This window comes from Trachypithecus francoisi, unplaced genomic scaffold (assembly GCF_009764315.1).
Source record: "Trachypithecus francoisi isolate TF-2019V2 unplaced genomic scaffold, Tfra_2.0 Lachesis_group11, whole genome shotgun sequence".
Classification (NCBI taxonomy): Eukaryota; Metazoa; Chordata; class Mammalia; order Primates; family Cercopithecidae; genus Trachypithecus; species Trachypithecus francoisi.
This window is the reverse complement of record NW_022681456.1, coordinates 26,844,598-26,862,420: the sequence shown is the minus strand read 5'-3', so window position 1 is coordinate 26,862,420 and position 17,823 is coordinate 26,844,598. Positions and strand designations below refer to the sequence as shown.

General features: G+C 38.9%; 2 protein-coding genes across 4 annotated transcripts in view; both read left to right on the top strand.

Annotated features, from left to right (window-relative positions):
* POLR3B (RNA polymerase III subunit B) overlaps positions 1-17,823 on the top strand; it is a 144,666-nt gene that overhangs the window by 52,203 nt on the left and 74,640 nt on the right. For 2 of the 3 annotated variants that reach the window (XM_033220786.1, XM_033220788.1), the window contains exon 13: positions 16,744-16,905. The exons of the other annotated variant lie outside the window; for it this stretch is intronic. In XM_033220786.1, coding sequence (XP_033076677.1) covers positions 16,744-16,905 — 162 coding nt within the window. The remainder of the gene's footprint in view (positions 1-16,743; positions 16,906-17,823) is intronic. 3 annotated transcript variants of the gene reach the window in all.
* On the top strand, positions 5,863-6,663 carry LOC117089477 (translationally-controlled tumor protein-like). The gene has a single exon (XM_033220789.1). The coding sequence runs from the start codon at positions 5,922-5,924 to the stop codon at positions 6,438-6,440; it is 519 nt and encodes a 172-aa protein (XP_033076680.1). The 5' UTR covers positions 5,863-5,921; the 3' UTR covers positions 6,441-6,663.

The window sequence follows — 17,823 nt, the reverse complement described above, 5'->3', positions numbered from 1 at the left end:
CAAAATGTAAAGACTATCGATGCTAGGAAGAAACTGCATCAACTAACGAGCAAAATAACCAGTTAATATCATAATGGCAGGATCAAGTTCACACATAACAATATTAACCCTAAATGTAAATGGACTAAATGCTCCAATTAAAAGACACAGACTGGCAAGCTGGATAAAGAGTCAAGACCCATCAGTCTGCTGTATTCAGGAGACCCATCTCACATGCAGAGACATACATAAGCTCAAAATAAAGGGATGGAGGAAGATCTACCAAGCAAATGAAAAGCAAAAAAAAGCAGGGGTTGCAATCCTGGTCTCTGATAAAATAGACTTTAAACCATCAAAGATCAAAAGAGACAAAGAAGGCCATTACATAATGGTAAAGGGATCAATTCAACAGGAAGAGCTAACTATCCTAAATATATATGCACCCAATACAGGAGCACCCACATTCATAAAGCAAGTCCTTAGAGACTTACAAAGAGACTTAGACTCCCATACAATAATAATGGGAGACTTCAACACTCCACTGTCAACATTAGACAGATCAACGAGACAGAAAGTTAACAAGGATATCCAGGAATTGAACTCATCTCTGCACCAAGCGGACCTAATAGACATCTATAGAACTCTCCACCCCAAATCAACAGAATATACATTCTTCTCAGCACCACATCTCACTTATTCCAAAATTGACCACATAATTGGAAGTAAAGCACTCCTCAGCAAATGTAAAAGAACAGAAATTATAACAAACTGTCTCTCAGACCACAGTGCAATCAAACTAGAACTCAGGACTAAGAAACTCAATCAAAACCGCTCAACTACATGGAAACTGAACAACCTGCTCCTGAATGACTACTGGGTACATAACGAAATGAAGGCAGAAATAAAGATGTTCTTTGAAACCAATGAGAACAAAGATACAACATACCAGAATCTCTGGGACACATTTAAAGCAGTGTGTAGAGGGAAATTTATAGCACTAAATGCCCACAAGAGAAAGCTGGAAAGATCTAAAATTGACACTCTAACATCACAATTAAAAGAACTGGAGAAGCAAGAGCAAACACATTCAAAAGCTAGCAGAAGGCAAGAAATAACTAAGATCAGAGCAGAACTGAAGGAGATAGAGACACAAAAAACCCTCCAAAAAATCAATGAATCCAGGAGTTGGTTTTTTGAAAAAATCAACAAAATTGACAGACCACTAGCAAGACTAATAAAGAAGAAAAGAGAGAAGAATCAAATAGACACAATAAAAAATGATAAAGGGGATATCACCACCGACCCCACAGAAATACAAACTACCATCAGAGAATACTATAAACACCTCTACGCAAATACACTAGAAAATCTAGAAGAAATGGATAATTTCGTGGACACTTACACTCTTCCAAGACTAAACCAGGAAGAAGTTGAATCCCTGAATAGACCAATAGCAGGCTCTGAAATTGTGGCAATAATTAATAGCCTACCAACCAAGAAAAGTCCAGGACCAGATGGATTCACAGCTGAATTCTACCAGAGGTACAAGGAGGAGCTGGTACCATTCCTTCTGAAGCTATTGCAATCAACAGAAAAAGAGGGAATCCTCCCTAACTCATTTTATGAGGCCAACATCATCCTGATACCAAAGCCTGGCAGAGACACAACAAAAAAAGAAAATTTTAGACCAATATCCCTGATGAATATCGATGCAAAAATCCTCAATAAAATACTGGCAAACCGGATTCAGCAGCACATCAAAAAGCTTATCCACCATGATCAAGTGGGCTTCATCCCTGGGATGCAAGGCTGGTTCTACATTCACAAATCAATAAACGTAATCCAGCATATAAACAGAACCAAAGACAAGAACCACATGATTATCTCAATAGATGCAGAAAAGGCTTTTGACAAAATTCAAAAGCCCTTCATGCTAAAAACGCTCAATAAATTCGGTATTGATGGAACGTACCTCAAAATAATAAGAGCTATTTATGACAAACCCACAGCCAATATCATACTGAATGGGCAAAAATTGGAAAAATTCCCTTTGAAAACTGGCACAAGATAGGGATGCCCTCTCTCACCACTCCTATTCAACATAGTGTTGGAAGTTCTGGCTAGGGCAATCAGGCAAGAGAAAGAAATCAAGGGTATCCAGTTAGGAAAAGAAGAAGTCAAATTGTCCCTGTTTGCAGATGACATGATTGTATATTTAGAAAACCCCATCGTCTCAGCCCAAAATCTGCTTAAGCTGATAAGCAACTTCAGCAAAGTCTCAGGATACAAAATTAATGTGCAAAAATCACAAGCATTCTTATACACCAGTAACAGACAAACAGAGAGCCAAATCATGACTGAACTTCCATTCACAATTGCTTCAAAGAGAATAAAATACCTAGGAATCCAACTTACAAGGGATGTCAAGGACCTCTTCAAGGAGAACTACAAACCACTGCTCAGTGAAATAAAAGAGGACACAAACAAATGGAAGAACATACCATGCTCATGGATAGGAAGAATCAATATCGTGAAAATGGCCATACTGCCCAAGGTTATTTATAGATTCAATGCCATCCCCGTCAAGCTACCAATGAGTTTCTTTACAGAATTGGAAAAAACTGCTTTAAAGTTCATATGGAGCCAAAAAAGAGCCCGCATTGCCAAGACAATCCTAAGTCAAAAGAACAAAGCTGGAGGCATCACGCTACCTGACTTCAAACTATACTACAAGGCTACAGTAACCAAAACAGCATGGTACTGGTACCAAAACAGAGCTATAGACCAATGGAACAGAACAGAGTCCTCAGAAATAATACCACACATCTACAGCCATCTGATCTTTGACAAACCTGAGAGGAACAAGAAATGGGGAAAGGATTCCGTATTTAATAAATGGTGCTGGGAAAATTGGCTAGCCATAAGTAGAAAGCTGAAACTGGATCCTTTCCTTACTCCTTATACGAAAATTAATTCAAGATGGATTAGAGACGTAAATGTTAGACCTAATACCATAAAAACCCTAGAAGAAAACCTAGGTAGTACCATTCAGGACATAGGCATGGGCAAGGACTTCATGTCTAAAACACCAAAAGCAACGGCAGCAAAAGCCAAAATTGACAAATGGGATCTCATTAAACTAAAGAGCTTCTGCACAGCAAAAGAAACTACCATCAGAGTGAACAGGCAACCTACAGAATGGGAGAAAATTTTTGCAGTCTACTCATCTGACAAAGGGCTAATATCGAGAACCTACAAAGAACTCAAACAAATTTACAAGAAAAAAACAAACAACCCCATCAAAAAGTGGGCAAAGGATATGAACAGACATTTCTCAAAAGAAGACATTCATACAGCCAACAGACACATTAAAAAATGCTCATCATCACTGGCCATCAGAGAAATGCAAATCAAAACCACAATGAGATACCATCTCACACCAGTTAGAATGGCAATCATTAAAAAGTCAGGAAACAACAGGTGCTGGAGAGGATGTGGAGAAATGGGAACACTTTTACACTGTTGGTGGGATTGTAAACTAGTTCACCATTATGGAAAACAGTATGGCAATTCCTCAAGGATCTACAACTAGATGTACCATATGACCCAGCCATCCACTACTGGGTATATACCCAAAGGATTATAAATCATGCTGCTATAAAGACACATGCACACGTATGTTTATTGCGGCACTATTCACAATAGCAAAGACTTGGAATCAACCCAAATGTCCATCTGTGACAGACTGGATTAAGAAAATGTGGCACATATACACCATGGAATATTATGCAGCCATAAAAAAGGATGAGTTTGTGTCTTTTGTAGGGACATGGATGCAGCTGGAAACCATCATTCTTAGCAAACTATCACAAGAACAGAAAACCAAACACCGCATGTTCTCACTCATAGGTGGGAACTGAACAATGAGATCACTTGAACTCGGGAAGGGGAACATCACACATCGGGGCCTATCATGGGGAGCGGGGAGGGATTGCATTGGGAGTTATACCTGATATAAATGACGAATTGATGGGTGCTGACGAGTCGATGGGTGCAGCACACCAACATGGCATAAGTATGCATATGTAACAAACCTGCACGTTATGCACATGTACCCTAGAACTTAAAGTATAAAAAAAAAAAAAAAATCTTTAATTAAAAAAAAAAGTGTTATGATTTTTAAAAAATAATGTTGTCAGTAAAAATAATAAACAGTAAAATAGCAGAAGTTATTCTTAGCAAACATTTTTTTAAAAATAGCATAGCAAAAAGAATTCTAAACAAAAAGGTTTGCAGTGAAAAGTGACCCATCTCTGACCCTCCTTTCCATCTGACTGAATTCCCCAGTTCTCCTTCCCAGAAAGTCACTTTTCCTATACTTTCCTCTATCCTTCCAGAGACACTCTATGCATATACAAATATCTTTATTAACTGGCATTTTAAAGTTAAACCATTGGAAACTCTTGCCCTGAAAACTATTCAGGCCTCTGTGTGAATTTATGCTTAGTGGGGCTTCCTTGAGGACCTTTGTCATGGGCAAGTTTGGAGTCAGGTTTTGCAAGTTCAGAAGAAATTATATAAAGGAACAGTTTGCTGTCATTAGTTTGAAACAGATTTTCAAACCAGTAATGTCCGAGAATATTATTTGACCATTACTGCCAAGCCCTTTGACTTAAGGGGGAATTTAATCAGTTAAGTGTGTCTGTTGCTACAGAAATTGACATATACCTGCTTCTGTATGTGCTTTTTAGTTACGAAAAATTGTGTACACACCACTATATATAATGTGTGCCTTAAGTCTGATAAAGTAAATACTTATATATTCCCATTCAATTTAAGAATGAATACAACATCAATACATTTGAATCCTCCATGTGCCTTCTCTTGTTCTTGGCTGTCCCTCCCGTCTGTCTGTCTGGAGGCTCTGGCCATGTGCCTGCCTATTTACTTGGTACCAAGCAATCCCAACACATTCCTGAGCATTCTCTGTGTGATTAGGTGAAGCACAGGTCCTTTTCCCAGGAGCATCCGCAGCAGACCTGAACTTCAGATGTAGGTTTCAAAGTTTTTCAAGCATGAACTCTTAGTTGGAATCCCAATATTAAAACAGATAAAAGTTGAGCCTTTCTGGTTGAGGTGGGACAGAGGGGTTCTCTGCCTCCTTCCCCTTCCCCTGAAACTCCTCCGTGGAATTCATAAGCACAGTCTCCTCTGTAGAAGGATGTTTAGATACTTTCACAGAGCCTGCAGGATCCTCGATGATCCTGCCCCTCTGTGCCTTTCCAGCCTCATCTCATGCCAAAGTGAGCCACCTACATCTTCTCAAACATACCATAATGCTCTTCTATCACTCCATTCCTTTGAGTTGTGCCTTTTACCGAAGCTGCCCCTCCCTCATATCCCTTTCACCCTCTCTCTAAAGAGGAGCTCCTCCTTATTCATCATTTGAGCCCTCTCTGAAACTGTAACTGAAAACGCCTAGGTGCAGTTAGTTGCTCTGTCTTCCTTAGGCCAGTAGCAATTTATTCAAGTGTTTATTTGCATGCTAAATTAACGTGTAATTCTTTACTTCCATGCTTCTTCCCCCTTTTGGGTTGTAAGCTCATTGAGGACAGGAACCATTTATATTCATCTTGCTATTTCCACATATGTGCAGGCTGATATTTGAATAAGGAGAAGTTGCTCTCATGCAGCCTTGCAAACTGCATTCCAGCAAGAGACACAACCAAGTTCACATCTCCTAAGGCAGGAATGAGTTTAGGGACTGGAGGAACTGAAAGAGGGTCAGTGGGACTGGAGTGAGTGAGGTGTCAGGATGGTAAGAAATGACACTGGAGACCCACGTGGAGGCCGGATTATCTGGGGCCCTGTGTGTCATGAAAAGAGACTTGGATTTAGTCCTGCTAAGCTAGCGCCGCCGTCGTCGCCTTTCAGTCGCCGTCATGATTATCTGCCGGGACCTCATCAGCCACGATGAGATGTTCTCCGACATCTACAAGATCCGGGAGATCGTGGACGGGCTGTGCCTGGAGGTGGAGGGGAAGATGGTCAGTAGGACAGAAGGTAACATTGATGACTCGCTCATTGGTGGAAATGCCTCTGCTGAAGGCCCAGAGGGTGAAGGTACCGAAAGCACAGTAATCACTGGTGTCGATATTGTCATGAACCATCACCTGCAGGAAACAAGTTTCACAAAAGAAGCCTACAAGAAGTACATCAAAGATTACATGAAATCAATCAAAGGCAAACTTGAAGAACAGAGACCAGAAAGAGTAAATCCTTTTATGACAGGGGCTGCAGAACAAATCAAGCACATCCTTGCTAATTTCAAAAACTACCAGTTCTTTATTGGTGAAAACATGATTCCAGATGGCATGGTTGCTCTATTGGACTACTGTGAGGATGGTGTCACCCCATATATGATTTTCTTTAAGGATGGTTTAGAAATGGAAAAATGTTAACAAATTTGGCAATTACTTTGGATCTATCACCTGTCATTGTAACTGGCTTCTGCTTGTCATCCACACAACACCAGGACTTAAGACAAATGGGACTGATGTCATCTTGAGCTCTTCATTTATTTTGACCATGATTTATTTGGAGTGGAGGCATTGTTTTTAAGAAAAACATGTCATGTAGGTTGTCTAAAAATAAAATGCATTTAAACTCAAAAAAAAAAAAAAAGAGACTTGGATTTAATTCTACGTGCAGCAGAAGACTATTGAAGGATTTTAGTCAGGGAAGTGACATGATCTGATTTTTAGTTTAGAAAGATCTGATGTGGAGATGAACAGGCCAAGAGTGGACCGGCTAGAAACTGTAGCAGTTTTCCAGATGAGAGATAGTGGGGCTGGGATGGTGACAGCAGATAGTACCACAACTAAAATTTAAAAACTAGAATTCTGAAATTATAGTAATTTTAGGTTTTGGAAAAAAAAAATTAGTATCTGGACTACTGAGGAAGCTCTGTTTGGTTAATGGCCACTACTTAGCAGTTAGGTTTTTGGCCACCTTCAGATTGACCACTGTGCAAGGAATTATGGGTATCCTCACCATCAATCCCGTTTTTACTATTTTTCACTTGGGAAAAATCATGGTGTTAAATGAGTCCATTAAAAAAAGTTGATTGTTTAGAGGAATAAGGAATGGAATAACAAGGGGGGAAAGGAGAGCTGATCCTGTTGCTTAAAAAATTAGAATTAAAAAGAGGGTTCCCATGTGCAAGAAAACATAGCTTTATAAACAATGTAAAGACACAAAAGACATTGTATTGGCAAAAATGTGTAAAAACAATAGCTGCTAATTTCACACCCCATGGGATGAGGGAGCATAAATGTGCTTCAGCTTTAGATAACAGAGTTGTCTCCACTGGCCAAGGAGGTTCACAGAGCTTTCCCTCAGTCTTGCTGCCACAAGAGGGTTGGCAGGCCAGCCGCCAGTAGAGGTGTTAGCAAAACCTACCGATTTCAGGCTTAATCTTTCACCTACCTTTTCTTTTTCGGTAATGTGTTCATTATTTGCTGAGCATTACTCTATTCTTTGTCTGCAAATTTTTTGTTTCTAATGCAGCTTGCTTTGTATGGGTGAGATATGGAATGGCACCAAAATCCGGCACCCTGGAAAGCCAGGGATTTCCACCCTATGACAAAAGAATGCCGTCTTGACTTCAGAGATTGCCTAATCCCAGCTGTTCTGATAATGTAATTAAGGCTGCCTAATGTCTTTAATTTTGCAACCAGTTTGTGTGAAAAGGAGAATTTGGCACTCTGAAGGCTTAAACACTAAATAGCAATCTCAAGACGCCTAATTAGAATTCTCTGACATTAAGCTAATTGGTGAAACTGTATTTCAGCAGCTTAACTTCTTTATTAATTTTTTAAGCATTTTCATTGAAAATCAATTGATGAGCTGTCAGCATTTTTCGCTGAAATATGATTTGCTCTTTACTGCTCCTGTCTTAAACAGGCTGAAAGGCCTTATACTAGCAAGGTATTGAATATTATCACCAGCATTCCTTCCCTTTTAGTCATTTTACTTTTAACCCAAATAATGTGGTTTATTGTGTGGATGGCCTTGTGGTTTCTCACTGATCTGTGAACTTGGACGGCATTTTTTCTTTTAAACAGAAATTTTAGGAGTGGGGAAATTTAATAACGAGGCAGTATTTCTGTTGACTGTGCTCTTACTTTTTACTTGTTTAGTACCAGAACGTTTCCTTGTGTTTGAATCAAGGGGCTACAATAAATTCAGCTGGGATCCAAAAAAACTTTGTCATAATTTAAGACAAAAGTGTCTAAGTGTAAGGGACTAATTAAAATAGAGCTGAGCTTTTGTTGTTTAGGTTAAGGGCATTCGATTCTGTTCAGGATGCTTATTCAAGTTCCTTTTGCCAGTTTCCACAGGAAGTTGCTGGAATGGGCTTCTTCATCCCCTCTCACCCCTCTGCACCTGCTTCCATTCCCATATTCTTTCTTTCCAAGAGTGAAACTGCTGGATCTCACTGTAAGAAAGGATTAAGCTCTCAGAGGAGGAAGTTTTCTCTTTAGAACACTTCTGACATAGTAAATTCAAATTCAAGATCCAGTCTTTTCTATCTGAAAAGTTGGTCTTAGTAGAAAAGTGGAAGGACATGTCTTAACTTTAAAGAAGGAAAAGCATGAAATCCAATTCCACTTAGGAAATTCCTTCTTTGGCACTAGCTAGAGGAGAAGATTCATTTGCTTTGAATACCTTCTTCATTCTGAGTCAAAAAACTACCTATCAGAAACATGCAGGAATATAGTCAGTATGGAATTTGGAAAATCTTGCTTAAACGTATTTCACTGAACCTCAGAATTCTTTAAGAAATTAATTAGTATAAATATGCCCCCCATATTACTTTAATGTTTTGTTATTTAACTTAGATCACAAATATATTGGGCTTTTTTCTTCCACTGCAAAGAAAAAAGATGTGTACAAAGGGAAAAACTAATCGAATTAATTTTATAGGGGTATTTAGTATTCATAATATCTGTTATATTATTGAAAAAGTCTGCCTGTTTTTTATTTGTAGTGAGCCAGCTATTTAGTTTTGCTTTTTTATTTTTTATGAACTTGATGTAACTGCCATTCTGGTTGTGTTACTCTGTTACATGCTATCTAAAAACAGTGGCTTAAAACAACCATTTTATTATACATACCTCACAGTTTTGTGGGTCAAGAACTCAGGCGGGACTTGGCTATTTGATTCTTCTGTTTCACATGGTGTTGATGGAGGTTGGTTGGTTGGTGTTCTGCTAGAGGATGGTGAGAAGGGCTGGAAAGCTAGGCGCAGGCCTTTCTAGAGTTGTCACATTGATGGAGGTTGGTTGGTTGGTGTTCTGCTATAGGATGGTGGGAAGGGCTGGAAAGCTAGACTCAGGTCTTTCCAGAGTTGTCACATTCGGTGGCTCAGGAATCCAAGAGTAAGTGTTTCCCGTAGATAAGAAACTGTGTGACCTTAATGACCTAGACTGAAAGTCACAACATCACTTATGTTTATTCTATTGGTCAAATTGTCCCCAACCCAGATGTGGGGCAGTGGGGCGCAGGGGAGGGGTGGGCATGGGCCATACCGCTCTATGTTTAGTTCAGGGATCAGCCAGAGATTTGGGCAAACTTTATATATATAATTTGGAGTTTTCTTCCTTGCGTTCTCTCCTTTATGGAATTCCCCTTCACCTTCCAGCTACTCAAATCCAGTAGTTCAGATCTTTTTCTTCTGTTTCTCCAATGCAGTAAGACTGCTGGTCTTTCTCTGAGTTTCAGCTTCCCAATGTGGCTTGGACTGTTTTTATTAATGTGGCCTACCCTTAGGTGAAAAGCCTTAAAAATGAAACATATGCCCAGTGCCACTCACTCTCAGTGTCCTGCTTTTCGACACTCCCTAGTGCCTTCAAAAAGTTTTTAAATGTTTTGTCCAGAATTTGTAATTATTATCTGCAGATGAATCCATCTGATAGGACCTACTCTACCAATTCGGGAAACAGAGCCACCTAGTCTGTTTTCATGAGTCACTGTTCCATCCCATTGATTTGGCTTCCATAATCTTACTGTTTTAAAATATCACTGTGGTTTAATAGCATTTATAGGTAATTTTTAACATAAAAATGAAAATGTTACAATTATATGTTATGAAGGGTACAAATAAAATGAACACCCTCAAGACCACTACTTAACAACTAGACTATTACCAATACCATTTCATTTACCTATGTACCCCCTACTCCGTTCTTCACTTTCCCCTACTGTCCTGAACTTTTCATTTTTTTATTTCTTGGTTTATTATATTATTTACATTTTTAATTTTAAAGTTTTAAAATTATTTATTACAGTATAAGCTTTGCTTACTTTTGAGCTTTATAGAAATAGATCCCTACCATATAATTTCTCTGCAATTTTTTTCTTCTTTCAACATTAAGATGTATCTATATTGTTGCATGTCACTGTGTTCATTTTCATTTGTTTTCCATTGTGTCAAGATGTGATACAGTATGATGAATACCACTTTATTCATTCTACTGATCAAGGACTTAGTATTGTTTCTCACCATTTGACATTAAAAAAAAAAAACTCAGCAGCACTGGCGTTCTTATTTATATCTCCTGGTTTCCATATGCAAGAGTTTCTCTAAGGAGGATTACCTAGTCATGGAGTCAGAGTCAAGTTAAATTTTTATCTGAACTGGAGAATGTCAAACTAGTTTCCCAAATATTTCTACATTACATTGTATATGAATTTCTGATGATCTCCGTCCCATGACTTAGTACCAAAAACTTCTAAGTTTTTGTCTAATAGGTGCAAAGTGGCTTCTCCTTGTGGTTTTAATTTGCATTTTCTACATTACTAATGAGGTTGAGCGCCTTTTCGTGTACTTATTGATTATTCCTGTTTTCTTTGAAATGTCTTTTGGGTTGTTCCCATTTTTGTTATTGATTTCAAGGAGATTTTTGTGTATTTTGCATCCTAATTTTTTGTTATATGTGTTGCAGATATCCTCTTCCAGTCTACATTCTTTTTTAAATAACTTTATGTGTGTATATATATATATATATATATATGCACACTTTTTTTTTTTTTTTTGGAGACAGAGTCTGGCTCTGTTACCCAGGCTGGAGTGCAGTGGCATGATCTCTGCTCACCGCAACCTCCACCTCCTGGGTTTGAGCAATCCTCCTGCCTCAGCCTCCCAGGTAGCTGGGATTACAGGCGTGCACCACCACACCCAGCTAATTTTTATATTTTTAGTAGAGATGGGGTTTTGCCATGTTGGCCAGGCTGGTCTCGAACTCCTGACCTCAAGTGATCCACCCGTCTCAGCCTCCCAAAGTGCTAGGATTACAGGCATGAGCCACAGCACCCGGCCAACTTTATAGTATTTTAAAGTGCTACTAATTTGTGCTTTTAGTTGTCGTCATTTGTCAACTTATCTTCCTTTTAATAGTGCTTGATATGGTTTGAATCTGTGTCCCCACCCAAATCTCATGTTGACATGCAATCCCCGATGCTGGAGGTGGGGCCCGGTGGGAGGTGATTGGATCATGGGGGTGGTTTTTAATGGTTTAGCACCATCCTTCTAGTGCCATTCTCTTGATAGAATTCTCATGAGATCTGGTTGCTTAAAAATGTGTAGCATTGCCCCCTTCTCCCTCTTCTTCCTGCTCTGACCATATGAGACATGCTTGCTTCCCCTTTGCCTTCTGCCATAATTGTAAGTTTCCTGAGGCCTCTGCAGAAACTGAGCAGATGGCCAGCATCATGCTTCCTATACAGCCTGCTGAACCATGAATCAATTAAACCTCTTTTCTTTATAAAGTACGCAGTCTCAGTTGTTTCTTTATATAAGCAAGGCAAGAACAGACTAATACAGTGCTCTTTATTTTTTAAACTTGTGTGTTTAGTATTTGTTCTTTTGTTCATCTGTAATGAAGTAAGGAATCCAATTTCATTTGTTTTCCAGATGGATAACTGGTTGTCCCAGCTCCATTTATTGTATAGTCTTCCATTTCCTCACTGATCCAAAATGCATCTCTATCATATAACAAGTTTATTATATGTGCAGATCTTTTCTGGACTCTTTGGTCTATCCATTGGTCAGGTTGTCTATGTATGTATTAGTACCTTTACGTTTTTAGGAGTGTCTTGGCTATTTCAGGGTCTTAGCTTTTCCATATAAATTTTAGAGTTATTTTGTCAATTTTCATCAAAATAAATCTTCTAGGGATTCTAATTGGTGTTGCATTGGAACTATAGATCAGTATGGAGAAGATTCATAATCTTAAAATATGTAGACTTTTTATCCATAAATATTTTCCTTTCATTATTTTGGTTTTCTTTGGTGTTTTTCAATAAAGATTTATAATTTTATTCATGAAGGTCTTGCACCTCTTTCAGATTTATTTCTAAGTTTTTAAAGGGTTTTTGGTTAACATTTTAAATAAAAATATTAATAACATTTTCCAAAATACACAAAAATAGAATAGTAAAATTAACTCCCATATATCCATCACAGACCTTCAACTGTTATCAGTGGAAGGCAATCTTGTTTCATCTACACCCTTCTCAACTCTTTCCCTGCCCCTTATTCTCCAAATTGTGTTTAAACAAATTGTAGCCATCAAATCATTTCATTATCTCAGCTGTCAAATAACATTCTGTAAATACTTAAAAATATGTCTCTAAAAGACATGACTAAAATTTTTCACATCTTAAAATTTTTCATACGTTTTCACACGTTAAAATTTGTTAGATAGATGGATAGATAAGATAGGAAAGAATTTATTATGGGAATTGGCACTTGTGATTATGGAGACAGTCCCACAATGTGCTGTCTGCAATCTGGAGAACCGGAGAAGCTAGTGGTATAGTTTAGTCAAAGTCCAAGGGCCTGAGAACCAGGGAGGTGATGGTGTTTACTCTCAGACTGAGGCTGAACGACTGAGAACCTAGAGTTCTGATGTCCAAGGCCAGGAGAAGATGGGTGTCTCAGCTCCAGAAGAGACAGTAAATTTGCCTTTCTTCTGATTTTTTGTTCTATGTCCTCAAAAGTTTGGATGATGCCTACTCACATTGGTTGAGGGCAGATCGTCCTTACTCAGCCCCACTGATTGAAATGCCAATCTCTTCCAGAAACACCCCCAGAGACACACCCAGAAATAATGCTTTACCAACCTTCTGGGCATTCCTTAACCCAGTCAAGTTGACACCTAAAAATAACTATCACGGATCTTTATGGTGTTTTCTTTTTTTTTTTTTTGAGACAGAGTCTTACTCTGTCACCCAGGCTGGAGTGCAGTGGTGCTCATTGCAACCTCCGCCTCCCGGGTTCAGGTAATTCTCCTACCTCGGCCTCCTGAGTAACTGGGATTATAGGCACCCGCCACCACACCCGGCTAATTTTTGTATTTTTAGTAGAGATGGGGTTTCACCATGTTGGTGAGGCTGGTCTCAAACTCCTGACCTCATGATCCGCCCGCCTTGGCCTCCCAGAGTGCTGGGATTACAGGCGTGAGCTACCATGCCCAGCCCTCATGATGTCTTTTAACATATATATATATATATATATATATATTCCTCTCCCTCCTAAATTTCTTATAAACCAGGAGTTAAATCTAGAGGATAAATGGTATTCCGGTTTTGGTTTGGTTTGGTTTGGGACTAGAACACTTCATGGATGGTGGGGGTATATCCTATCCTGTATGTCTGTTTTATCCATTTTTTGTGCCATTGAAATTGATCATTGGGTTTAGGTGTTTGGGTCCCTGATTCATCCATTAAGCTCCCCATCAACTTTTCTCCTGATAGTTTTATTTAGCATCTGATGATGATCATTTCCTTTATTCATTATCTCATTAGGGCATGCAAAATAATGATACTCTAACATTTTCATCCTGGTCCATTTATTAGCTGGAATTTTTTAATAAAGAGTACTTTCATTGTCATCCCCTTCGTTACCCTGAAACATAATTTATGTGGGAAAGGCGGGGTAAATGCTTGCTACATTTTTTTTAAGCCTGTTTGCAGAATAATAATTTAGTTCTCTAATTTCCTTCAGAAGTGAATAGTGAAGGTTTTTTTTTCTTCTGAGTATTATTATAAACTTAGGAATTTTAACATTTTTACTTAAGTTTTAGAATTAGCTTCTCCATTTTCACAAATAAATAAATAAAAGCCTGCAAGCTTTTTCATTGAGATTGCATTTGAATTTGTAGGTCAGTTTGGGGAGAACTGATATCTAAATAATATTTAGCTTTCCAAACATATCATCTCACCTGTTGAAGTTTTCTTTAATTTCTTTCAGTAATTTTTAGTTGCTTTGTGTTTATTGGCCTTGTATCTTGCAAACTTGCTAAACACATCTACTATTTTTATTAAGGCTTTTTCTTAGATTCTTTTGGATTTTCTATGTGGATGAACATATTATCTGCAAGTAAAGACAGTTTTATTGCTTCTTTTCCAATATTTATGTCTTTTATTTCTTTATTTTGTCCTATGAACTGAATGGCACCTCCAATACAATGTTGAACAGGAGTGATGAGAATGGGCAATCTCTTTTTCCCCCATTTTCTAAAGGAAAGCTTTCAGTTTCCTGCCCCTTCCCTGCAGTATCTGGCCCCTGCTGTGCATTAGTGCAGGATCTTTGCCCAACCAGGTTTCCTGCTCCTCCCCTAGGGAAAGATGCTTCTCCCTTCTCTTCCTTCTGGCATTGCACCTTTTCCTGAAATTGGAGGGTTTACTGGACCTCTTCCAGGGGGAGACTGTTGTTGCTAGTTACTGTAGGTGCAGAGCTTGTTGGGAGAGCAGGGGTGATTAGGGACAGATAGCTTTTGCTTCTATCCCTCTCTGACAGGAGGTTATTTTTGCCTCCTGGGACTTTGCTAGGCAGGAGGGTGTCCTGCCCTCTTCCCAGGGACTTAGGTGTTGCTTCCTATGCAAGAAAGCCCAGGGAAGTAGGTAGGTAGGGTTTTATTGCCTGTGTTCTAACAAAGGGGTCTTTCTCAGGTCTTCTGCCTCACTGCAGCCTTTCATGAGCACTCCACAGAAAGGAACTCATGAGTGGATGTGGACACTTCTTGTGCCTGGGCTTCAGAAGAACTCTGAACTTGTGTGGCAGTCCACATTTGGCCTTTAAGAAGTCCTTAAAATTTTAGCTGATTCTTCTATTACACTATTTGCATCCTAACTTTTCTTTAAAGTGTAACCACCTAATTGTACCTTCCTAAACAATATAATGTAGTTGTGCTGGGTTTTGAACCTTATATAAATGGAATCGTGCCATATATATATTGTTTTATGTCTGGTTTCTTTTGCTGAATATTTGTTTTTAATACTCAGCCATGATTTTGTGGTTAGTGATTTTTTGTTCATTTTCATTGTTTTACAGTGTTTCATTATATGAGTATACCAGTTTGTCTACATATTATCTGTATGGTTTCCAGATTTTAGCTGCTACAGATAGCTAGTATAAGTATCTTGAGTGCCCTCCTGCCAGCAGCACTGGCATCTTCTGGGAGCTGATTAGACATTCATATTCGTGGGCACTACCTTAGACCTACTGAGTTGGAAACTGTAAGGGTAGGGCCTGCAATTTGTGTGTATGTGTGGTTTTTTTTTTTTTTTTTTTTTTGAGGTGGAGTCTCGCTCTGTTGCCCAGGCTGGAGTGCACTGGCGCAATCTCAGCTCACTGCAACCTCTGCTTCCCGGGTTCACGCCATTCTCCTGCCTCAGCTTCCTGAGTAGCTGGGACTACAGGCGCCTGCCACCGCATCTGGCTAATTTTTTGTATTTTTAGTAGAGATGGGATTTCACCGTGGTCTCGGTCTCCTGACCTCGTGATCCGCCCGCCTCAGCCTCCCAAAGTGCTGGGATTACAGGCGTGAGCCACTGTGCCCAGCCTTTTTTTTTTTTAGATGGAGTCTCACTCTGTCCCCCAGGCTGGAGTGCAGTGGCACAATCTTGGCTCACTGCATCCTCTGCCTCCTGGGTTCAAGCGGTTCTCTGCCTCAGCTTCCCAAATAGCTGGGATTATAGGCGCCCACCACCATGCCTGGCTAATTTTTGTATTTTTAGTAGAGACAGGGTTTCACCATCTTGGCCAGGCTGGTCTTGAACTCCTGACCTCGTGATCAACTCACCTCAGCCTCCCAAAGTGATGGGATTACAGGTGTGAGCCACTGTACCCAGCTGCAATTTGTGTTTTAACAATCCCTCAGAGTGATTACTGTACATGCTAAAGTTTGAGAACCACTTCTATAGCAGGTATACCTAGGAGAGGAACTTTGGGCATAGGGATGGGTAGATAATGGCAAACTGTTTCCTAAGTGATTGTACCAATTTACACCTTTACCAATGATACAGGAAACATCTTGGGCATCTTCAGAGTTTTTAATAGTAATTCTTCTCCCTCCACATCCTTTTTGGTTTTAATGCATAACTTTATCTGTAAAATTAAAAATTAGGTCATTGGTCAATGAAATCTGAAAGTCTAGAAGTGACTGGTCTAAAGGAAGTGTCTTTGAATGCAGTGAGTATGTCATCATCTTTGCTCTCATTTAAACGCCTAGCACAGTGTTAAGCACATAGAAAATTATGTACATATCTGTCAAACTGAATTTGAAAATACCAATTTTTTTGTTTTAAGCAGTTCCTCCATCTTATTTTTTAAAAATCTTAAGACCTAAAGTTTATTAAAATAATCTAGCAGTGCTTTTTGAAAAATCACCATATACTTTTTTTTTTTTTTTTTAGCTTTTATCTCTTCTTTTTGAAGACTTGTTCAAAAAATTTAATTCTGAAATGAAAAAGATTGCCGACCAGGTGATTCCTAAGCAAAGAGCAGCCCAGTTTGATGTTGTCAAACACATGCGCCAAGACCAGATCACCAATGGCATGGTGAATGCTATTTCTACCGTAAGTCTTCAGTCACTCTTTTAGGGTCTTGTAATTTAGTTGTAAATCTATTTGGTAGAAGAAAAACTTAAAGTACTTTGAGAATCCAGGTGAAATATAGGAAGAAATGTTTACAAAGCACAAATTTCTACTTTGAAAGGAAGTCTGAAGTGTTTATTACTATAACTTTCCTGCCGAATTATAGTTCCTGTTACATGAGGCAATAAGAAAATAGATACTCTTACACAGAGGAAAAATCTTCATTTAACTGTTAATAACCATTCTTTTAAAGAATACTTTCCCCCATTTTCTTCTGTAGTAAAATTGACACATTTCAGGCAGGTTTATTAATTATCAACCTTTTGTCCAAAATAATACAAAATGTTTCATTTCACAGGAGGTTTATATTCTTTGAAGACCTGTCAGGTGTTCCTCACATAAGCGATGAGTTCTGTGCTGGATGAATTCAGTTCTCGGCAGCAGCTGTGTAGTCAGGGTCTCGGGCTATTCAGAAAAGGTTATCAGATGGGTTTTTGCTTCCTTTCTTAAAGCGTAACAACTATAGGTCTATCTGATGAAGTCTGGTTCATGTTTTGCATGCCAGACATAAAATTAGTTTTATGGATGAGATTTTGCCCCAACAAAGCGTAGTATACTCTACCATGTTGATTCCCTTAATGATGAAGGAGTGCAGACTTGCTTCAATACTTGACTTTAGAACTTTATAGTGGGTCTATGTGAGTGGCCCATACAGTGACAGCTACATCTTAATTTGAGGTGAACCAGGCCTTTGTCCCTATTTAGGCACATAAACTCTAGTGGCCCAAACTTGTCTGAGGTGGATCCCTGAGTATTTGAAGAGAATCCTCCAAAGAGTGCTTGAACACGCTTCTGTTAGAATCACTTTTCCTTGCTTCCCCGCCCATGATTTTCAGGTCA

Bases quoted from the DNA above. Each gene is read 5' to 3' on its own strand.
- LOC117089477 (XM_033220789.1), top strand. From the start codon at position 5,922: ATGATTATCTGCCGGGACCTCATCAGCCACGATGAGATGTTCTCCGAC.